This window comes from Fundulus heteroclitus, chromosome 18 (assembly GCF_011125445.2).
Source record: "Fundulus heteroclitus isolate FHET01 chromosome 18, MU-UCD_Fhet_4.1, whole genome shotgun sequence".
NCBI lineage: Eukaryota > Metazoa > Chordata > Actinopteri > Cyprinodontiformes > Fundulidae > Fundulus > Fundulus heteroclitus.
In genome coordinates, this window is record NC_046378.1 from 1,096,764 (window position 1) to 1,121,645 (window position 24,882).

General features: G+C 39.6%; 1 protein-coding gene across 2 annotated transcripts in view; it reads left to right on the plus strand.

The window, feature by feature from the left end:
• Positions 1-19,367, plus strand: part of LOC105937411 (sorting nexin-19) — a 46,691-nt gene extending 27,324 nt beyond the window's left edge. The window contains exons 12-14 of one of the 2 annotated variants that reach the window (XM_012878715.3): positions 11,171-11,355; positions 12,087-12,174; positions 14,257-19,367. In XM_012878715.3, coding sequence (XP_012734169.2) covers positions 11,171-11,355; positions 12,087-12,174; positions 14,257-14,380 — 397 coding nt within the window. In that variant the 3' untranslated portion in view covers positions 14,381-19,367. Of the gene's footprint in view, positions 1-926; positions 1,976-11,170; positions 11,356-12,086; positions 12,175-14,256 lie in introns of those variants that run through there. The other variant, XM_021324623.2, reaches the window with a different exon arrangement.
• Positions 19,368-24,882: the final 5,515 nt, after the last annotated feature.

A 24,882-nucleotide genomic window follows, 5' to 3' on the forward strand; every position in this document is an offset into this window, starting at 1 on the left:
CGGTACAGCTGTTTTAATATCTTCTTAATATAATTATTTTAAAGCAGAGTCAGTATTGGTTAAAATCAACTTAACCATTTTCAAAAACCGGAGATATGACACTGGCCATTCATCTAATCAGTGGATCTCTACTTGGTTTGTTGCCAGCATGGGTTTCATGACCAAAAGCCAACTTTGTCTTGCTTGTCAGCATAGGGCTGGAAGAATTTCTTTCTGCGGTAACAGCAACAGGTGGGGGAGGAACGGCTGCAAACACCATGGTCATTCTGAATGAGTCCTTGTCCTTTCTTTTTAAAAAGAACAAACAGCATGATGAGAAATTTACCTGGGTTTGGGATTGGAACCCTTTGGGATTGGAGAGTTGGCTCAACTCATCGGCTGTCTTGTGAGGGCTAAATGTTCTTTATTCAGGTGTCAGCTGCAACCATGCGATACCTGTGTACATGACTGCTTTCTTCTTTCTGTAATGCACCGCCTTTCTTGTGTATGATGTGCATCCTATTCCCTGTTTACAGTAAAAGAGACGTTTGTAGACACCACTGAAAATGTAGCTGGGCGACGGAAAAATCTGATGACTTACACATACTTTGCAGGCTCTTCCCGAGCCGATCCACAGTTGTGAGTCACTTCATTTAGTAACACTTTACGTTTTGTTTGATTTAAGCCACATGAAGCTCACGGGCAGAAAGCAGAACATTACTTGGCCGGCTTCTCGAAATTTTCCCAGTGTGAAAAACATCTCTGTGTCAGAGTGGAGCTGGAAAACAACTCTGGTGGTTTTCATGGTCACAGTCGAAGTCTTAACTGGACCACAATCTCTCGTCTAGAATTACTTGCCATTTGTCAGCTTTAATTGGTCGAAAGTACTCTGCTGTGTGTATTAAGTGTTCAGGGTCTAAATCTGTGTGTGGTTGCCTGCTCTGCAGGGAGAAGTAATCTTTCTGGTGACTGGCCCAGGACTTCAGCGGCGATGGCAGCAGAGGCTGAGTTCAATAGAAGATGTTGAGTGGACTGAGACATTGAGTTGTGTGCATCCATCTTTGCACGAATGCAATGCTTGCTGCAATGACCACTGCGCAGTGCGACAGCCCTGCGCTCCCAAAGCAAGGATTTTTGTGCGGCTCTGACAGAAAACTTAAAGCCCGCCTGTAAAACCCAGCGGCGCGTGGGTGTTTAAATTTGGGCACGCGAATGTAACGTCACATGTCTGTGTTTTGACCAGATACGAGGACTGAGGCGCCAGGACAATCCCTGTAAAACCAGGGCTGGCGCTCACTCGCACACACTCAGACGTACACTGAAGAGCAGAGCAGACCGTAGACAGCGTTCAGATTGCTGTGAGATGCTACCAGAGCCTGAATGAGGGTGCTGATGTGATTATGTCTGAGGGTTGGACCAAAGGTTTGCTTCGCTGAGGGCAGATAGATCACGTTAGGTGGAAACCATCAGATTCAGTGTTCCAGAGACTTAGGCCTAGCCCACATGTAACAGGGTTTTAAAAAAAGCAAATATCTTCCCTACACCGTTTTTTTTAAATTAAAACCATACACACGGGAAGTTATTTAGAAGAGTTTTTATCTACACCAACCCGCAGAAATACGCCACTGAGTGTTTTTTACTCCAGACGCATAGGGGGCAGTGTACCTCAAAACCAAAACTAAAACCTAGACCAACGCAATCGGTGTATAGCTGTGAAGTGTGACAAAAGTCTTTACAAATAAAAATTTTAAACCGTGGTGTGCATCTGTGTCCAGGCCCCCTTAGTAAATGTTTTGCAGAACCACTTTTTGCTGCAATTACACTTCCAAGTCTGTTTGGGGTGTGTCTCTACCAGCTAGACACTCATTTAATTTTTTTTTAGTCTGTTCCTATTTGTAACATACCTCAAGGTTATCCAGTTTGGATGGAGAATACGTGTCATTGTTCAAGCCTTGCTAAATGGATTTAAGTCTGAACTTTGACTAGACCGATCTAAAGCATGAATCCAGTGTAGCCCTTTGTGTATGCATAGGGTTGTTGTCTTGCTGAAAGGTGAATGCACCTGTCTGTGATCTTTTGCAGCCTATAACAGGTTTTCCTCCTGGATTCCCCTGTGTTTACCTCCATATATCCTTCCGTTAAATCGGGTTAGTAGCTTCCCTTTCCATCATAAAAAAAAATCATCCCCAAGACATCATGCTGTCACCACTGTGATAAACTGTGTGGAATGGGTGTTCAGGATGATTTGTAGGGATGCTGCTGCACAACGACCAAATTTTCCTGTTTTAATCTCATCAGACCCAAACGTTTTCTGTGTCCCCTACATGTATGACAAACTGAAAATGCTAATTCTTATGGTTTTCTATCAGCAATGTTTTCTTAATCACCACTTTGTCTTAGCTCACACACAGATCTATAAGCATGATGTTACCACGACCATGTTTCACTGTGGGGTTGGTGTGTTTAGAGTGTTAGTTTGTAGGTGTCATCAGAAGATGTTGGTGCATAGACATTGCAAACATGTCTGCAAAATGGACATCTTTCACAAAAAGGCTTTCTGATGCCATCTTGGGGAATTTAGATGTCAGCCAATCAGAATCCTAAAAAACAACCACGACTTCCTGTTAGGAATGCATCATGGCGCCAGGAGGTTTGATCTTGCGGACAGATAAAGAAGTTTAGCTTCTTTCAAACACTGTACTAGAATATAAAGTTAATAAAACTCAAGACTTCGATTTTAACTCCACTGTATGGCCAAGTGTATAAACAGTGGTTGCACATGTGTGACATAGCGCAGCAATATTCATCCCTGACCGTGATGCGACGGACAGTAATATCCGTCTTTTCATGTGCACACGCAGGCTCAAAACCGGAGCGTTTATAAATCTCCACTTTGGCCAGAGTTTTTAGGATGATTCATTTTAAGGGATGCATAACGGCATTTATGTGTGGCTGAAAGGCCTAATCACATAAAAATGTCTTATTTTTCCCATATATCCAGCTATGTGTGGACGAGGCCTTAGAAAATGGATTTCCTTATTCATGTGTAAAAACCTATGTTATTTTAAGTCATGCCGATTTGACTGTTCTATTTTTATCTGTTTTCCTAATGATGTTGTACCCAAACTATATGCAGAACAGTAGGAAAAGCTCCATAGAGCAAACTGCATATTCAGTTGTAGATTTAACATTTTAAGGTGTTAACCTATAGACCTCCAAAATCTCATTGCTTTTAAAATTATATATAAAAAAACAAATTTGTCCTAGAGAGAATTTTTGGGTGTTTAAAATCTTTACTAAAACAAAAACTGGGACTAATACTGACAACTGTTGATTCACTTTGTTCGGGGGCTGCCTTGGTTTTTAAATTATTAAATTTTTTTAAACGCCTTATAATTTGCCTATCGAATTGCTCTTGTTTCGTTCATAATTAATGTCTTATTTTCAGAGATGAGAGTTAGAAAATAGATGGACCAGTGAACTGAAAGCTTTGTGTTTCTCAGCTCGTTTACCACCATGGCAAACGGAACATTGGTCCGTCTTGTTTTCTGTCCCCCCCCCATACCTGGTGACCAAGACACCACGATACATAAACTGGTCCGTCTGTGGCAGAGAATCACCCACACTCACTGTTTCCCTTTTAAAACCAAGGCCTTAGTTCAGATGGATTTTACTTTTCTAACAAGTCCAGTTTTAATGCCTAATGGAATCCCGTGGATGGATGTGCATGTAACTCTACTGTAGGTATTGAAAACCTGATGATTCAGCACTGGATAATTTGGTTGCGCAAACAGGCTCTGAAATTTTCAGCATGATAGTATACACCAGATGCTGTGGTAATTATAGTCTCTCTGTTAGTCTACATCTGTGAGCACTCTGAACAAGCCTTTGCGGTGTACGCTGGAAAATAAAAACATCACCACACAGACCGAGCTCTAAATTTATCCTCACTTTTAAGGATTACCTGATTCTGGCTTCATTTTTACCACAGGAGAATTTTTCCAATTGTTTTTAAAGGGTGGATCTTATTTATTTATTTTTTGGGGGGAGATATTCTTCATAGCGGAGATATTCAGCATGACAGAAAACGTTTAGTTTGTAAGCGTTATGTTCAGTCACTGTTGGGTGTAGTTTTAAACCGTTTCCCTTTCTGCTGCGCTCCATCTATCTATCACTCCATCCATTTGGACAGGCTGTTAAATCACAACAGTCCACATGTTGTGTAACTGTGAACGTCACTGTCTAGCACACTGTTTTAACTCAAACCAGCTAAAACAAAAGGTGATCTTTAACTCGAGCCAGCTGCTCCTACCTTTAAAACATCTTTTGTTGTTTTCACTTTTCACACAGGCCTCTTTCCTGTCATGGGAAAACAATATCATGAGTTCATCATATTCGGTCCATGTTATTGGTGAAAGTGGGTGTCACACTTTGAGCAACCCTAACAGTTCATTGGTGATTACATAAGCTGGGGGTGCAGAGAAAAGATAAAATACTTCAACGAAGAACAAGAGACATACAATTTGTTGTTACCCAATAAATATTTAGGTTTGCGACCTTACAGATTTCTTCTTTTTTTTTGCTTTTTGGTCAAACTGAAACATTAAGATCACCTCTCAGTTTTAAATCAGACACAGATATCCTCTAAGTGCATGCAAAACGCAGTTTGGATCCTGTTTGTTCATTAATGTTCTCTGAGGATCTATTTTGAGATCGGCTGAAATTATGCTGAGATTATTTAATATGTTTAACTTTTATTTTACCAGAAGTAATCCCAAAAGAGATTCCCCATCTCTTTTGCGGGGGGAATCCTGGCCAAAACAGACACAGTATTTCCACATTAACATGCATTTTAACAGAAACTCGTAAAACAAAGTAGATTCAACAATTTACAATTGCCATCAAGGCACATTCAGTGCCTTGATGCTTCATTAATTTACCCCCACTTTGCCCCTTTTTACCTTCTTCTGAGGTTTTCTGAGAGCAACTTGTTTTGGTGCTGTCTCTTTAAATCTAAAGGAGGCACTTCACACCCCGCCACCCTCCAGGTTTCTGCCTGTTTTTGTAGTAAGCTTGGGGACGGTGTACTGAACCGAACATTTTAACTTATCCACTTGTGGCTTTGCCATCCTTGATCTTGGACAAGAAAACATGGCGAAAAAAATTAAAATGGCAGATTGGTGAAATTGGTAAGCTGGAAGTCGATCACCTTGTTTAGCAGCTCTGCATCAAATACAGTGACGTAATTGTTCAAAAAACGTAACAGAGAACAGAGAAAAATGAACTAATTGAAAAATATAAACCAAACAGAATATTAAGATCTTTAGCAAAACCTGGACAGACCACATTCACATTTCCTGCATTGCTAGAGACTCCAGGTACACATCAAAATGTATTTAAGAGCTAAAAAAATTAGGATTTTGCATGATTCGTTCCCACTAATACCATATTATAATAAGAAAAAGAAAGGTAATAAACAACTGTGCAGCCATTAACAGTGGTCATTTGTGGAGCTGTGACTGATACTTCTTTGGAGAAGTCTGTGTGGATGTTTAGTGATACAGTGATACAAAACGTGGTTGAAATGTGACTTGACTGTTCAAAATACTAACTGTGAAAAAAAGACTAACAAGAGATAACAGCAGGTACAGCTTTCCCTTTTTTTTTTGCTTACACATTTAATCAGATCAAGACTATTTATTTTGCATGGATTGCATGAAGCAAAACATCATACAAACATATGGATCAGCTCAGTAATAAAGAACCCTCCATATGCATACCTTTGTTTTCCCCATGTTTATTAAAATCAAGGAAGGAAAATCAAAATAACAATTAATCCCCTACACACGTAGAATTGTTCGGCAAAGTCGGCTTTTACAATGTCCGGTTTTCCATCTACAGTTTAAAAATGGACTAAAAGAATAGAAAGCAGCTTCTTCTCTTCAAGTGAGGAAACACTTCCTGAGCCCAAATATGTTGCTAACGTAACAGCCGGGGGATTGAAGCTGACGTCAGACCACCAGCATGCAGGATAAACCATGTCACTCAGTGTAAGCTGTGAGATGGTTTTATGCCTTTCTGCTGTTAATTGTCCCAAGTGTTCATGTTCTTCACTCATAAAAAGGGTCCATGTTCTTACAAAAAGGCGTGCATTGCACTCAGGAGACTCTTGCCTGCTTGCAACAGAAACATGTGGAGATCGTTTAGAATAACGAGCAGACCTGTCTTGACGCAGGTCTTTATGTACTAATTTAGATAATAGTTATAAAACATGAGTTTATGTTCTGTTTTGGGCTTTAAGTAAGTAACACTGGCCTGTTTGATTTCTCTCCAAAAAGCTCAATGATACTGCGATGGAGTGAATATGTGCACGAATGGGCTCCAGCAGAAAATAAGGCTTCTCACTGCTAAAAGGTTTGATAGACCACAGGGAGATGTTTTGTTCAGCTGACAAAAGTTCTCACAAGCTTTGCTTCTCATAAGGCTAGCATTGAACACCAATGATATGTTTTCTGTACTGTCCAAACTTTAATGAATGAGCTTCTTAGAGCATCTCTCAAAACAAATCTCACATTAAAACTATTTGAATAAAACGGTGAATATTCATAACCTAATGACATTGGAACCAGTATAAATGTACATTCCATTATCTGGGCAGTGAATGAGACTTTCTTTAATCGGTTCACTTTGCCCTTGTACACATGTAGCTTTATAAAAACAAATATATCCCCGCATTGTTTTAACGAACAATGCCATACAGATGGAATTATTTTCAGCAAAGTTTTCATTCACACAAACCCGAACAAATACGCGATGATGTGTTGTTTCAAACATGGCAAACACGTAGGGAGCAGCGTACCGCAAAGTTAAAACCGATGTCAGCCAATCATCGGTCATTGCAATCAATATGGTTATTCAAAATAAGCATATTGTCCCTGCTTATTGGGGAGGTGTAAAACAGCTCTTTCTCCTTTAACCTCAACCTTAGAGCAGCTGTTGGGTTTGTAGAAACAAACATGCGTCTGAACCACCGTAAATCTTAGCAGCTCTCTGATAGCATTCATTTTTTCTCCACTGCATGGCTAAGTCAATAACAAAGGTCCCACTTGTGACGTCAAATCTAATGGAAGTGAGCAACAACACTAAAGGAATAATCAGCATAAAGCATGCCAGTGAAGAATTAGAATTAGAGTATCCTGGATCACCGTAGCTGTCAGCTATTGTGTACCTGCAACCTAAAAACAATGTCAACTGTTTGGTCTAAATGATAAAAAATTTGGTTGGACTTTGCTAAAACTGTTTAAAGTCATTTTTGTAGCTTCCGACATTGAGACATCCTACATCTGCTATTGTCCTTGGTCAGACCATCTATTTACCTGGCATGTGATAAAACCATAAAGTGCAACTGATTTTTGTGTCTCAGCGCACAATTACACCTGGAAACGGGTCACCGGTAACCCATCGGAAGGTGTTTTTCATTTCAAAGCCATGTAGTTCCCACCGTAGACTTCTATTTTAAACATTCTTGTTTCAAGATGGTCATCTCAGCCCTCCTCCTTTGATTGACAGCTCTTTTGACCAACTGTGTTGATCCACAGTTTCTCCAGAGTTAATGTTATTCACCACAGCTTATTTCTCAAAACCCTCCTTCCTCCTGTTTTGAGGTCCATTGCACGGACCAGTCAGTTTAGAGGCTCATGGCGACATGTAGAGATCGTACGCAGTGAAATTACTGTCACGTGGACATATCGCTTGTGGGGCAGGACATTTAAAACTCCATAGCAACAGCTTGCATAAAGCTCATCTGGTTGCTGCGCTCTCGGTGCATCCTTATGCATAAAAGACAGTTTTTGATGTTAGACGTACATTTTCACCATTTTTCACATTTTGAACCTACCACACAAAAGACTTGTCTCTTTTGGCTTCCTTATTTTTCAGCTAGAATCTCCTTGCATCGGCCTGCAGCTGCATATCGAAGAAAGAAACAAGAAAACAAGCGAGAACAAAATGGACAATTTGTGTGTGTTCCAACTTCAATAACTAAAAACTGGTTACCAGAACACCATACTGGACTTCTTAGTTTAGAAACACCAAGCTTTTGCCTCTACTCCAAAGGGTTCAAGAGCAGCATGTAATTTAATTTGGGTATATTTTTTTTAGCCGTTTTTGGTATTTTGGTGTGCCAGTTAAGGGTTAACTCTGAGTGAACATTAGGGAATTAATGTAATTGAACCAATACAAAGAGCACCGCTTTGATTCAAGTCAGTGCAAATTACAAACATTTACAGCAGATTATTGCTAGAAAACCACATAAAGCCATCAGTGGTGAAGGTTTGCATCAACCTTTGTAACAAGCAAGTATTTCAGTCATGGCTGATTAAAGCTAAGCAGGTGGACGGTGACGTTTAACACTCCCCACACCTCTTAACCCTCAGATAGAGACATGCACTTCATCACTAAGAATTATGGATGTAAAGTGTGTGGACACCAAGCGCTACAGCCTTGAACAAGCAGACACAATAACAAGTTGGAGCTCTGTGGCATTATGAAGACTAATTTACAGTTGGACAGGGATTCCATGCTCTCTTGCTCTGCTCCCACTTGTAAATCTTTAAAGGGCTGCAAGCTGTTGCAGGAGGGATATGTTTAGCATTCCCTGAAGGACTCTATATACTTACTTCACTTCCTTGGAATAATTGTGAGCCGTGGACGCGGGAAGCCCTTGTCAGAGCAACTGGTCAGGTAAACAGTACAAACAGACTGTAGATGGAACGTGATCTGTGTAAGCCATTTGGAAACATCGCATCGTAAAACTGTCATTCATGCATCCTCGCTGACTCAGTTTTCAAAGCGATCCACAGGACTAACTCATATTTGGATTCTAACTCCATCAAATGAGGGTTAGAAATACTGTATACACTATAGACAGCTAATGATTGCGTTGTGGGTGTGTGCGATTCTCTTGAAAGGTGCCTCTTCAGAAAGAAAATAACGGCTTTGACATTTCCTCCCATTTTATATAGAAAAGTTAAATAAAGAACTAAAATTTTACTCAAGGCATCTTGTGATATTTCTTTTTCTGTGACTATATGAAGAGTTCAAGTAATTACAGACTAGAAAAGAAAATAAATCTTTTGTTTTTAAGCTGTATTATACTGAGGTCACGCTGCAAAGTACTTTGTAAAGTATTCTTATTCCTTGAACGTTTTCTCATTTTCTTACAAATAGTAGTGGGAATGGTTTGGGAGGATTTACAATGTAAGTTCCTCTCCATTCAGCATGTTTTGACCAGAGGCCACAAAGTTACATTTTGGTGTGATCTTCCACCCATCCATCTAGGCGTCCATCCAACAATGCCCTCTTATTCTCTATGAATGATTAAAAAAAAATCTAACTACATCTCCAGTCAGTTCTATAATGGCCAATGTCTCTCTGTCTTAAACTGAAAAATCCAAATCCAAAATCCGAGCTGTGAGTTGTTGTGTTTTTGTTTGTTTTTTGCAACCATTACACCCTTATTGAAATCAGAATGAAATGTTTGTAGGTAGAGGTTGTTACAAAGAGTGGAAAAGGTCAGCGGTATGAATTCTTTTGCCAAACACTTTATACTAGAATTCTAGAAAATAGGTCTAGGAGAACTAGATCTATTCTTGTGTCCTAAGTTTGCATCTTTTACACTATGTCTTCAATGTGGCTCTTTTTAATTTCATCATGTATGTCCTACATGTTCATCTGAACAAGCTGTACAGTGCCTAAATGTCCCAGCTGTGTAGAGATCTTTCACTGTTTGTCTTTTGCAACTTCCTTGTTCTGTGGGTAAGATGCTGACTGTTTCCACTGCTCACATGTAAGATCCTGGCAGGAAAAAGGTCACGTCAAAACATACCGGGCCAAAGACATCAACCAGCACCTCATGACCTACAAAATCCACCCATTAGATGATGTTAAATTGAGCCAGTTTGTTTTAAGGTTTTGGGGAAATAGGCTCAATTTGAGACCACTTCCTGTACAAGGCTGTGCCAAGTCAGGCTCCACTGGTGCTTTGTAGCTTTAAATCTCCGTGGGAGTGCAGTGGAGCATGACATCAGCTTACATGTAAGAGTATTGGTCCAGTCAGGCTTAACAGGGTCATGATACATTGAGCTTGGAAATCCAGGTTGGTCCAACTGGTTCCAGATACATTCTAGGCTGACATGACAGACAGCTCTGTGTATTATTGGATTGCATGTTGAAATGTTTGAATGATAAAATTAAGTTCAATTCATTGTATTATCAAAACCACTATACGATCACATCACAGAAAAGAAATGAATGATGAATTAGTAAATTACACTGTTTGTTCAGCTCTCTGCTGTGTACACAGAGTGAGTAGTGGACCAGTAGGGAAGCTTACTGTGCTGTTTGTGTGTTGTTGACCACCCCTTTCAGTAAAAGGCATAAAATCCAACCAACTGGCCTCCGCGTGTGCATGACGGGACGGGGGTATAAGAAGCCGTCACATCATCTGTGTATCCATTGAATAAATAGAGATCAGTGGTAGTGACGTACTTCTGTTGTCATTATAAATAAACATGAATGCCATAATTTACTAACAAACTGAGCAAAAACAAAGCATAAAACACCAAAATAATAACTAATACACCAGTAATAGGTGATAATCTTTCATAAAAACTTTTTATGCAACCAGTGTGAGCTACTAACGTGTATAAATAAAAAATAAGTCAAATAAATGCTGAAGGTTATCCTTCTCGTTAATGGGGAGTTTTTCTTCCCACTGTCGCTTCATGCTTGCTCAGTATGAGGGATTGCAGCAAAGCCATGTACAATGCAGACGACTCTTCCTGTGGCTCTACGCTTCTCCAGGAGTGAATGCTGCTTGTCGGGACTTTGATGCAATCAACTGGTTTCCTTATATAGGACATTTTTGACCAATCTGTATAATCTGACCCAATCTGTATAATATGATTGAATTTGCCTTTGTAAAGTGCCTTGAGATGATTTGGCGCTATATAAATAACATTAAATTGAACTGATTTGAATGTGGCTATACACTTTTAACGTCACAGTAAGAAAGTCTTGGAACAGCCCGCCGTGTCTCCTGGTGTCAGCTGGGATTAGATCTTCTCCTCAATCTGAATAGTCGGTGTAAATAAATGCGCTGTGTTATCTATAAACCACTTTTGTGTTGCAGATGGCTCGACGTGAGTGTAGCCAACCTGACATGCACCAAATACTGGGCGGTGTACCTGCAAGTAATCCAGGAAGCTGTGTGGCCAGGAGGGGCTCTGCCAGCCGCCGCGCCGCCTGAACGCAGCCAGCAGCAGAAAGAAAGCACCAGGCAGCAAGCCTTAGACTGTCTGATGAAACTTCTGCCAGGTACAGAGACACGCACACCGTCCAACAGCCCAGCAGATGTTGGGCTTCCCTATAAGAACTTTAACAAGTGTAAAATAACCTTCAGTAAAGATAGGATTTCACAATATCACAATATTGTTATGGAAATGCTATTAAAACATTTATGTGTTTTCATTTTAGTAACTTGGCTTAAAATATATACAGTAGACTGGAATATAAACTCCAATAAGGTAGTGGTAGAGCTCACTGTGTAGCATGTCATCCTGTTTGCTGTTAGGCTTTTTATACACTAAGATAAGATGCTAAATTTAGCTGGGTAGTTAGACAGGCTATCTGCACAGGTAGCCAACTGCAAAATGCTGCTTAACAGACAGGCTGGTTGTAGGTCACCTGCTGTAGTTTTATAACCGTTCTGCCTAAGTGTGAGTGATGCGTGGCTGTCCCTGTTTTTGCTAAAGGAAACGGTGCCAAACAGCTGCAGTTTTCTCTCTTGTAACTGGAAAGTGTCGTAGCATTACTACATCAGGCAGCAGACCAACAGGTGCAGGACAGACAGTGCTTGGCAACTTTAGCTGGAGGAAACTCTGTTCACTCCACCGGTTTGTCTGACATCTACATTAAAAGAACATTAGACATCTGGAACAGGAGCTGTTGTCTTTTTAGAAACCGCTTAAAAACCTTTGTGTATCTTCACACAGCAAACGGCCTGGTCGCAAACTGTTACCTTCATCTTCTTCTCTTTGTGTCTTTAGATTTGATCTCAGATATTCTGGGTACTGATAAGTACCGACTGAGCTGGCAGACTGCTCTGGACTCGTTTCAAGACCCCTACATTAACAGGTAAACAGTTACCCCACGCGCTGTGTACCATGTTGCCCTGGGGCTTTCTTTCTATTTTCAGGTTTTACATATTATTTAACACAATCGGAAGGACTGTAGTAGAATTTTTAAACAAACCTAAACTTATTTTTTCTGGGTAATGGCTGTTAGGCTTTGGGAATGGTGTTGATGTCATCGTGCACAGTGGAAATAATCAAGACAAATTAGTGTTCCATAGAGTTATGCCCCTAACACTCCACAAACACACTGCAGCCACAAACTGTCAGTGTATGTTATTGGGATTTTATGTGACACGTCAACACAAAAGTTTTAAAGTGGAAATAAAATCAGACCTTTTTTGTTTGTTTGTTTAACCATGCTTTTGTCTTCAACCTCCTTTAATCTGTCTCCTAAACAAAACCCTTTATTTCTGAAATATTTTTAATGAGAAAAAGAACTGCGAGATTTTAAGTGTGTGCAAATAATTAAAAAAATACTGCAGAAGCAGCTCTTTTATGCAGGTAAAAACAATATTAAAGTTCAATTAACACAGATAAAAATCTGCTGAGTACTGATTATCTGCTATTATCAAGTCAGTAATTTTATTTCCTCCTTCTTTTTTTTAAAGCAGAGCTTTGGCTCACATAAATGAAATAAATAGGCCTTGTCTGTGCTGCGATTACGTTTACAAGTACGATGTTCTGCCAGAGAAAAAGTCCAAGCAGTAGAATTTCTCTGAGGTGTTCTTGTGTCCGCTGCTCTCCTCTGTCCTTTGTTTGCTTGCTCAAGTCCTGCCTGGAGTCATGACAGGAACCTATTAAAAGGTTCACGGAGAACTAGACGTACCGGTACAACTCAATATAAATGTTCCGTTTTTATAGTCGGGGCGTCAGCCTTCAACTTTTGTAGTTGCGTACATTTAAAACCACAGAGAGAGAGGCAAGCATTTTATCAATAACAGGTCCCATCAAAGAGAGAGATGTCCTGTTTTAGATTAACGGCGAATAAATAAAGCAGATGTAGCCTGACCTGGTAACCTGAATCCTGGCCTCATACTGAACATTCTGTGCTGCATAAAGTTGATTAGTCGAGTTCTCCAACCTACCGCTGTGGACCCTCAAGTGGCTCTTTGGACCTTCCACAATGGCTCTTAATAACTTTGGATAAAACAAGTGCAGCTAATCTGACCATGCGTGTGTTTGCATCATCACTGTGAACATTAAAAACCATTGGGTTGGAGGTTTACACAATTAGCATGAATGTTGCTTTCATTTTAGGCAGATACTGATGCATTGGAACTGTTCTCAAGCCAGGGTGGAATAATTATATGGCATATATCTGCAAGCATTTTTAAAAATAATAATAATAAGAAGAGCTTGGTGTCCAAGTTTGATTTAATCTTGTATTTCCTTTACGCCAGGGATGGTCAAAGTTATGCATACTGGTGAGGCTGCAGCTATGAACTATATTAGTGATCGATTAATACACTGATAATCTTTTTTGATCAAACTATTAATCTAAAAATATTTTTTCAGTAAATAACATATCTCAATAAACAAGCATTTAGAACTAAAAAAACAATTATTGTTCAAAAAACACAACAGAGAACAAAGGAATCTGGCTTGAAAAATATGACTCAAAGCAGAATATAAAGATATCCATGCAGCTTCTGAACAGACTACTCTCAACTTTTCTTCACTACTAAAAAAGTGGCTAAAAAAGGCTAAAAAATTGGTTTTTGCATGATATGTTCCCTTTAAATAATCTCTACTGTTTCTGATAACTCTTAGTCAGCAGTTTACCAGAACCTTGAGGGACCCAAATAGTATGTGCTCCAGATGCAACTTGCTAAAGAAAATGTAAAAAAAAAAAAATGTTAGCTGGGGTGTATTTGAGCCTGTTAGTATAATTATGATCCTGTGTGGACAAAGGAAAACCCACAATAAATTCCTTCCTTAAAAAATCATTGAGGTTTGAAGATCTTTGCTGTATTATTAGCACACAGTAATAATACAGAGTATTATGTTGACCCAACCTAAGCTGAAAAACATTCCTAGTGTCTTAAATGATTGGATGGTGATGATTTACCTGTTTTTTCTGCAGACACCTGGTCTACTGTATATTTGATCTTCTGTTGGACTTCCTGGTTCCTGAATTACCAGAGGAGGATTTCCAAAGAAGCCTCCTGCAGACCCTCTCTAAGAACCCAGAGAAGATGTTGGCATGAGAAGACAACCCAAACTCAGCTTGATATTTTTTTTTTTTTTGCCGTCTTAACCAATGTCTAATCAGTGGTGAATAGGGCCGGTAGGGCGGGTCCAGTTCCACTAACATTCCACTGTGAGTGTGAAAGTTGTTTCTGATCAGGCGTGCCATCCTCTGTACTCACATTAACCCTCTTAGGTCACTCTTATGACATCCTAAGGTAATATTGTTACATAAGAAGTTACTAAAGTTATTTAAGTGTTACGTGCACACTGATACAGGCACTAAATTTCAATCTGCTTTTGATTACACACCCGGTTGGTGTTTGATCCCAGCCCATGACCGATCTTTTGCTCAGATCCAAACATCTGATAAAGTATCATCCGATCTCCAAATCTCACCTCTTCCTGCCTGCTTAATATCCCAGCTTTACATAAACTCGTTTCAGATGCTCCTTATGCTCTGACTTGATCCCAGTCCTCCACACTCTCACTTCCTCACCATCCCACCAGCTTTGAATTGAGCTTCATGTTATCCTGATATAATGCAAGCTTTATTTCTCTGAATCTGAGCTGTCCCGAGGGATTTACCTGACAAGTGTCGATGTGCAAGAAAAGTACGCACTGAATGGGATGAGTTGAAGAGTTGTCCTGGGGAGGTTGTGTTACTGGTTTCAGAGACATACGTCTCAGCCGTTTATACAGTTCTTGTGTTTAATGAAACCAGTCAAACACCGTTGCAATAATCTGAACTCAACTAAAACGTTACTTAAAGGCTGTATGATCAGTATTGGCATAACTAGATTTAAAACCGTCAAACCGTTCTTAAAGAGTTCATGGTGTGTGGTATGTCGTCATGTGATGGAGAAAAATGAGGCCACCTCTAATCCGTTTTCTGTAGTTTTTGCCTTTAAAATTCCCCGAACAGAAGGAATCCACATGAACCATTCATGATTTTCGCTGCCTCGTGATTTTTATTGCAAACTGTGGTGGTCACTGACCGGTGTGGAGAAGTTAGCCAGTTATAATTAGATTGCACAAATCTGTTGGGAACAGTCATTATGTTATTATATGGAGTGGAAAATCTATGTTTGAGTTGTGATGAAGAATTGTGTACAGACAAGTAGAAGGAAGTTAATTTAGTGCACTGAACCCACATGTAACCCTGTCCTTCAGGGCACAGCCTAAAGGTTTAAAAGGTTGTTGTTTTGAGTGAAGTTATCAGTAAATGTTCCCTTACCTGTTGCAAAACGGCATCATAGAAAAATATAGCTCTCCTCAGCGCGGTGGAAGGCTAACAGCGAGTCTGATGGGACCCTGTTTTAGTTTATTTATAGTTATTTAATGCAACTCTTACTAGATATGACCTGAAAATGTTCATATCTACAGAATGCAACGCTGTAGTAGTGCTCTACCGTCTACAGTTTCACAAAAGCCCCATCATCGGCTTTGTCTTCGTTGTGTCAGTCGGACATCTGTGATCCTACGCATGTTCCGCCAGCTACGGCCTCTGGCTGTATCAGTCCACCTCATCCATTGTGAACTAATATCCTTTTTTTCTATTTTGTTTTAAAAACGCTATGTACTGCAGATAGCCCGTTAAATAGCGGTCAAAAAAGCCGTGAAACCTTTGGTCCGCCAGCAGGTGGTGATAACGTTGGCATGAACTATGTCAAAAAGAAAGAAGAAAAAACTTGCTGCTCGGCTAAAGATTCTCCCAAAACCACGTGCTGCACGTTTTCTTTGACACCGTCGATCTTTCTGCCATTAGTCATGATGCTTTTCAGCTTATAGTTTAAGCATTGTGGAAACAGCAAGGGCACATCAAGAGCGATGTGGACCACCTCTTAGAAACACCTTCATGTTGTGGCCTCTAGCACAGAGGGCTAGCCTATGAAGCAGGCCTCTGGATATCCAGTCCACACACATGTTAAAAATCTCCACTTTGAAAAGTATTATATGATTCAGCTTTGCTGGCAAAAGGAGAAGAAGCAGTTTGTTTAGCTAACATTTGGCTGACTGTGGACGGGGCCTTTCATTGTTCAGCTGACAAAATGCTACCAAACCCGACGTAGACGGTTCATTTCTGCTACTACAGCCATGCATGCCCCGGATTTAACATTTTCAGTACGAGTCAATTTAGATAACTGAATGAAATAAGCTAAAGGAGCAGACTATGTTTTAAACGTTCAACCTCCTAGTGAAGTGGTTAAAAGTCCCAGTAATAAGGCATCTTTGAACTGCAGGTGATGCAGCTGTTACAGATGAAAGCGTCACTGAACCTGACTTCAAACAATCCAAACTATTCCTTTAAGGAGCGTGCTGCCACCTAAAGGATGCTGTGGAAGGTTTTGCACTTTAAAATTAATTGCCTTAGCATTTCATTGCCTTTATGAGTGACAATGAGCGGAACATTTTTTTTTTTCTCTGAAGATCCTCATTATTGTTGGAACACACATGATTATATTATTTACAGCAGCTTGTAAAGTCCTGAATCTGATCCCCCCACAACCATGACTTTGAGATAAATGTTACATATTATCTTTACTTGAACAGAGGACATAATTTTTCTGTAGTGTTTTGCACTCATCCTGATGAAGTTGTCCTTATTTTGCCTTTAATTTCTGTTTTTTCTTTCTTTTTATCATTATTCAGTGTATTTATGAACCTATTTATTTGCTAGAGTTTATAAACTATAAGCTAATCTTTTATTCCGTACCTGAATGAAGAAGTGTGCCAATGCCAACACGGGATGAAAGCTCTTCTTGATAACTGAGTTTTTGCTAAAGGCCAGTTTTGCCTCCGTTTGATTTGTGAAGAAGAAACTTCAGAAATGTAATTCTAAGCCTATTTCTATCCTCCTTCTTGCACATGTCATCATATCCCTAAAGTGATCTTTATAGCTGAATTTTTTTTCTTGCTATACAAAGTAATAATTTCACCTTGCCATGAAGGTTGTCACAAATTCAAATGTCAAGCTGAGGACCCATGCCCAAAAAATCTCAATATTTTCAATACTACAAGAAGGAAACAGATAAATAAAGGTTCATATATTTTTTCCACAGCCCAAAGAAACTTCTTTTTTTGTTGTAATTTTTGTTATCTTGACTGCATTACGAATAAACATCTTTTTTTTTCTTAGTAAAAGATTAACAATGAAGTCAAGTTTTCAATAAACACAGGACGCCAAATTAAATTTGAACAACATATTGCTAATTCTCAAGGCCAAACTGTTTGCTCCTGACCACAAAGATTTCCCAGTAATGCAGCTGATAGATCGGAGGGTTAGGTCTTTTTTTTAAGGGGTCTAAGCAATAAATACCTGCCAGCGGCGGATTTCTCTCCCTGGCTTCATTTTGTTTTCACTCCTTTTCCCTCATTGGCTGAAAGCTAACGGAAGAGAAGGGTCAAGACAAAAGCTGAAGTTTGCCATCTCAAAACAAGTCTGGTCTGAAACATTTCACGCTGATTTCTGTCATCATTCATTTGAAATGTTTTTAGTAGTGATTGACAGGCTGTAGACATCTGTGCTTGTTTAAACAGGATGAAAAGGTTGTGCACAAACCTTCCCCTATGAATTATTCACTGCGACATGGAACATGCAGAGTTGATCTAGCTAAAGTAACGTCATACAGAAACCAAATGGGATAATATATATATATATATATATATATATATATATATATATATATATATATATATATATATATATATATATATAATGTGAACCCCAGTTTTAGCTTTTCTACATTGTCTTAACTTGTTTTTGCAGTTCATATCTTGCATGGTAAAGTCATTGTTAGGGATGTTGAAACTTGATCTTTATTGTAATGAACAATAGGCTAAGATGTTAACTATTTAAGGCAAATATGACAGGTTTAAAAGAGGATTTGCATGACCTGCTGTGAAATGTTTCAGATCAGTTCTCGGATCAGAGAAATCTGTTGCTGTCTGCACCCGATATGAACCAGCTGTTAGCTTTAGCCTCTAGGCACAACTATCTGTTTTTACACTAAGTGGAGACATCCAGAGGTTTACCTAATGTTAGAAATTGACTCCTCATATCCCTCCAATAAAACCCCACTTTCAAAAAACAAAATAAAACTGAACTATCACTTTAAGTTTATAAGCTGACAAAGCAGCTGGATGATGAAAATGTGGCACTTGTATCCATATTGGCAAAAATATGTTAACATATCTGAATCTGATCAGATGAATGCTTACAGCTTGATATACAGGATTGTTTGACAACAGCGTATATCATGGGCTGTTTTATAATTGTCCAAAATCACTGCTGTTTCTTAAAGCAGAGGCTTCCATCTTAGACAGAAATGTTATTAATTCTAACTTCCTATAATGCTTTGATAAACAATAAATTAAATATAAACAGCCAGATTGATTTTTTTTTTTCACTATAAAGCACATTATGCATTTTGTTTAATGTCACCCATTTGGTGTGTGTTTTAAGGTGCTGGGTACGTATGTGTTCATGGGTTTATAAAAAAAAAAGCCAAAAAATGGGAACAGTTGCTTGCCAAATGAAATTCACAATGTTCTCACAATAAATACATAAATTAATTAATAATTAATATGTTCTTATTTTTCTTAACAATAATAACTCAATAGTCTTAACATTTAGAACTAAGACTACAGATCCTGTTGCTGGATACACTCAGACACAGCTTAGAACCATAAACTCAGTTAATATACCACTACATGTTAAATGGAGCCCTACTCTCTAGTTTTTGGACTTACATGTTTGTTTTTTTATTATTTTCATTGTAAAAAGCCTATTATTTAAGTTGTGTTTACTGTCAGATGGACTGCTGCTGCTCTCACAGTCAGAATATCCAGGAGCTCCAGCTCTCAGGCTGATTTCTGCCATGATGGCGGGGCCTTTTCATTCAATGTTTCTCTGCACTGGGATTTGTGAACCTGTGGATGTGTTGTGCTCGTACGCTGTCCTGTAAACATTTTCTGCTGTCTCCACAATAAAGTTACTAAACATGAGTCTCAGCTCTTATTCGCTGGATTGCTGTCTTGGCTTATGGAGTTGATGGGAACGTTTTACAAGCTTTAGGTTTCATTCCAGCTTACAGTTGGTGTGTCCCAGGCATGTTTTAACTCTTTGATGTCTCTTTGGGTTAAATATGATCTCCAGATTATGGTTCTTTATTTCTTTGTGTGCCTTTCCAATTTGTTGTCATCCATCAGCTCTTCATTAATTTTGTATATTTAGCAGATTTTGGGTTTTAAATCAAAAATCAACATTTATGTGTGTGTACACTGATCTTTAAGCAACTCATAATAAGAACCAGAACCATCCCTTTGAACCGTTTCTGTTAAGCTTTGAACAAGAAAGCGGAGATTGGAGGGGGTTGCTGTATTTGCATTGCTGAGAAATCCTCTGATTTACAGATAAAGAATTTAAAGCAAAACTCAGGATTAACACAGGACTGGGTTTGGATCTGCACCCATCTCCTTTCTTCTAAGGCCCAATCTTTTTGAAGGCATTTTTTATTCCAATTAAATATTTTGAGATCTTATATTTGATTTAGTTTTTAAAAAGTATTGTAAATCATGCCAAATGTTTTGGGCCCACCTCTTCTAAGCAACTGATATCTAATATTTTAAGCCGTTATTGTTGGAGTCAGACATAATTTCCACTGTAGCAAACATTTTTCGGGGAATTCTTGTCTTTCTTTGGTTAACAGTTGAACACATGTCAACAGCGGTCAACACAGATCCATTGAGTTAAAATTTCAGGGATTTGTGTTGTAAGAAAATGAGACCAACAGACAGCTGTAGATTTTAGGGTAAAAAACGGCTCGCTTTACAGACTTTTCATAGTTTATTCCGTCTCATTAAAAATCCCAACAAACCCACGTGATGGTGGGATGTAGTCCAGGGATCCTGAGCTGGAACACCTGTTTTCAGGTCCTAGAAGTTTATGCAACTATTAGTTCACAGGAAAGTTTGAATCTTTTACAGAAACAATAAATGCTTGAGTTTTAAAGAAAATGCTGATATTCTGAATGGCCTAATTTAATTTCCTTTTTCTTTTTCAGCTTTCTGTAGAGTGAGAAAAATATTGATCAAATTTAGCTTCATGTTTTGCTTTGGGTTGGACAGTGCGTGGTTCCCAGGGCATTTGTCTGTAAAGAAATAACAGCTGTTATAAGCTTTTATATATCTGTTATATAATTTAGCTATGGTCACTTTTTATGTTCTGAGGAAAGCGGTTCATTTTTCTGAAGACCTTTGGGACATATACTGTAATGTCAGATGTCACAAATGGAAATTACTTTACCGAGCTCTAGGAATCTCATTCTGTCATCTGCTGCAGATTATATGTCAAGAGAATTCTTGCAGTTTTCAGGACGCGGTACAAAAACAGTGCAACAGTGCCAGTAAAAGCGCCGCTGTGCTTGGTGAGCCTCGATTCTTGGAAGTCCATCCACAGAGCTGCTTACTGTTCTCAGAGGGGGAAGTGACCTTCAGGCACCGATATCTGTTGTGTTTCTAGAGCCAACATTGAAGGGCCTGGGCAGGAGAGCTTTAGAAATAATAGCAAATAATAATTGTTGTTATTATTATTAATAGTTACTTTCAATACAGATCTCTGACAACCTCACCTGGTTGAGAAAACATCAATGGGCTCATGAAACGCTTCCAGCAGAGCCTGCACTTTGAGGAAACTGAAACAAACTTCACCTCCTGCCAGCATCACCTCAACATTCCTTATTGGGATGACAGTGGCGCAGGAGCTAGGGAGTTCGTTCAAAAATACACAGACCAATCCACAGCTAAACAAGTAAGTGCCCCTGGGCAGGACACTTCACCTACTCTGCCTGGTGGTGGTCAGAGGGCCCGGTGGCGCCGATGTATGGCAGCCTCACCTCTGTCAGTCTGCCCCAGGGCAGCTGTGGCTGCTGACATAGCTCACCACCGTCAGGGTGTGAACGTGTGTGTGAATGACTGAATGTAATGTAAAGCACTTTGAGAAAGTGCTGTACAAGTACACGCCTTTAACCATTTACCTTTGCAGTGGAGGAGAGATTCTGCATCTTAGCCTGGTAATCCAGCTGCAACATGACAGGCAGAAGGATCATCCTCCAGATGATAGTGATCAGTGTCAGAGCTGCTGCAGGAACAGATCTCAGAACAAGTCCCAGACTCCTCACACCCTCTACATGAACTTTGTCAACTGCTATGATCAGGTAAATGAGAAAACAGCATCAAAAGTAGAACCAGAACCAGCAGACTGCTACTCAGCTGTCTGCCTCAGCCAGTTATAAAGCTGAGCTGCTGTTAGATTCTGTGAACTGTGATTTCTCTTATCCATTGAACGGCTTTGTCGCTTTGTTGTGTAGTATTTAGCATGTCATTTTAGTAAGACAAATTCATTTAGAAGAAATTTGAAGAAAATCAAAATCCCAACATGACTGTTTCCACAATTAAATAGATTTAAAATCAAAATATCAAAATATATACGTCACTATATATATGTCAATAATGAATAGAAACAAAATCCATGCAATTCAATTTTATTTATATAGCACCAATTTAAGACACATAGCATCTCAAGGCTCTTTACAAAGTCATATTCTAACAAGTCATACAGACAGGTTGGTCAAAAAGTTTCCTCTCTAAGGAAACCCAGCAGGTTGCATCAAAGTCTCTCCAAGCAGCATTCACTCCTCCTGAAAGAGCGTAGAGCTACAGGGAGAGTCGTCTGCATTGTCTATGGCTTTGCAGCAATCCCTCATACTGAGCAAGCATAAAGCGACAGTGGAGAGGAAAACTCCCCATTAACAGGGAGGAAAACCTCCAGCAGAACCAGAACCAGGCTCAGTGTGAACGCTCATCTGCCCCGACTGTGGGTTAAAGACAGAGCAGAGACACAAAAGCACAGAAGCACTGATCCAGGAATCCTTTCTATGTTGGAGATGAGAGAGAGTTGGCAGACTAGCTCCATAGGTGGCTGTCTAGGAAAGAAACACAGTTATGCAGATAAACTCTGAACCAGTTTTCTGTTCAAGAGGATAAAAGAGCGCACAGACAGTTGCATTAAAAGCTCTGCCAATATTTTAGAAGATAAACAGGATTAGACTCTGAGAGACAAGGCCGACTGTATCATTTATGTCCAAATCCAGACCTCCATGGGTCAACACATTTGATTTTTATTCATAATTTTTGTGTGATTTTGTTGTCAGCACATTTGACTATGTAAAGAGCAAAGTATCTAATAAGAATATTTAATTCATTCAGATCTGGGACGTGTTATTTAAGGGTTCCCTTTATTTTTTCAGCAGTGTATTAACATCTTGTGGTGAAGACAACATAAGCGTTGTCTTCCGCTTATCCGCGACCCGACCCCGGATAAGCGGAAGACAACGGACGGACGGACGGACGGACGGACGGACGGACGGTGTTTGCAAAGCTCCAACAAGCTACTAAACAAATCTAGATGAAGGGTTTCTTTGTCTTTGTGTTCAGTTCGTTGTACAAAAAGGAATTCCACCTTTTGACTATACCTTTGTAAAGTGCCTTGAGATGATGCGTTGCAAATTGGCGCTATACGTATAACACTGAATTGAGTTTAAAGTACAATATTACAGAGGTAGCAGCAGCATGACTGATACCCTTTGGCGGAATCTATCTGATTCCAGAGCACAGAGCTAAATTAGCCATGTCGTTAGTACTCCTGCTTCACACTCACACCAGACATAGACGTCAGTATTAGTGTGCAGCACGAGGTTTATGTGAAAGCCACATGTTTTCTGTCCTCCATAAGTTATGCAATCTATCTTCAACAGTACATACACACACACATTCCCCCATCGTGGTTTAATATTCTGTGGTCTCTGGAAAATTTCTGGAGAGGCCAAACACACCCATTCCTTGTCTAACCCTTGTTTTCTTTCGTTCATAATAAAGTACACACTTATAAACACAGACAGCCCCGCACCTCTGGGGACACATGTTTCAGCCGAATGCCCTTTAAAGGATAAAACCCGAGACAGGACCCCCAAGGAGTGTTCCCATCTGAAACCTGCTTTTCAAAGTCATGGTTAAAAAAAAAAGAAAAGAGGTGTTTAAATCTTCTGTGGCGTGCCAGGACTATTTTGCTTCTGAACCGTATCAAGGTTCTGATATCTAGAAAAATATAGGAAAACAGTCAAATAAGAAGTTGTGTAACAAGCCCAAAAGCATCTGACCCGTCTGTCCAAGCGAATGAAATCTGACAAGAACAGCTTTTATTTTACACCGAAGATTGTTCTGTAATGTATTTGTTCCCAACTGTTAAATATCAGGTCAGGACATCCATAACTCGAACCACATGTTGGCGGTTTTTATTTGCACATGGCCTCTGCAAAAGTCCTTTGTTTTGAACAGTGCAGCTGATAACGCTTGTGTCCCTTTACAGCCCACAGATGTATTCTTTCTCAGTGAGCTCACTCAGGCAGTCACATGGAGGAGTTTACTGCTTCAGGGCCACGCTGCTGCTCTACGGGGGCCCCTTGTGGCTCAGAGGGAAGACGGCTAGATCTTAACTGACGGTTACTGTCAGTACTTTCAGCTCACTACCCCTAACTTTTTATTATTATTATTTTTTTTACACAAGCTACTGTATATTGAGCTGTAAAACCAACATAGATACACAAAAGATGATAAGATCTGAATGCTGTGGATATGGAATAAAAACAGTTATCTGCAATATAAACACCGACTATTGTCCACTTTCTTACCAGCTGGGTTACCTTTTCCATGAAGGAAATAGTGAGACTGATTCAAAGCCTCCAGGTGGCAACATAGGCAAACTGGTGACTTATTGTTCTTCTTTCTAAAAACCACTGGGAGGCACTGTGTGTTTAGCATAAAGGAATCCATCTGCAGCTGCAGTGAAGGGGGGATCTGGAAAGCGAGGATGAGGGAAGAGGAGGAGAGGGTGTTAACCTCAACCTTAGTGATTTTCCCCCCCTTGTAGAATATTTATGGCATCTCAGATTACCTTATATGCGCCCCTTTCAAAAGTATTCATAACCCTTCAGCTTTGTCATATTTTGCCAATCTCGTGTGTCTTAATTGATAGACCAATACAAAGCTTTTTACAAATACCTGGAAAGTCAAATTATTTTTGGTATAAAGCAATTTGAAGATTAAAACTGATTGTGATTGTATCTGAAGAACCACCTTCTGCTGCAATCACAGTCCTCAAGGCTACGTACCTAGACAGACATTTTTGCTCATTCTTCTCTCCTTCTTAGGCAGAGGATGTCTGTGAACCTCCACCTTCAGGTCTGGCTGCATTTAATTGGGTCTGGACTTTGGGCCACTTTATGTGAAAAAGGTGCAAAGAGTATGAATACTTTTACAAGATATTGTATGAATATCACTAGGTGCTGAGGAAAATATCAGATCAAAGCATGTGTAACCGTTGGATGAGAAGCTGGGGAGGAGTTGGCTCTAAGGCAACCTGTCGTGACTCTCAGTTCAGCAGGCTACCACGCTGCAGCCGGAC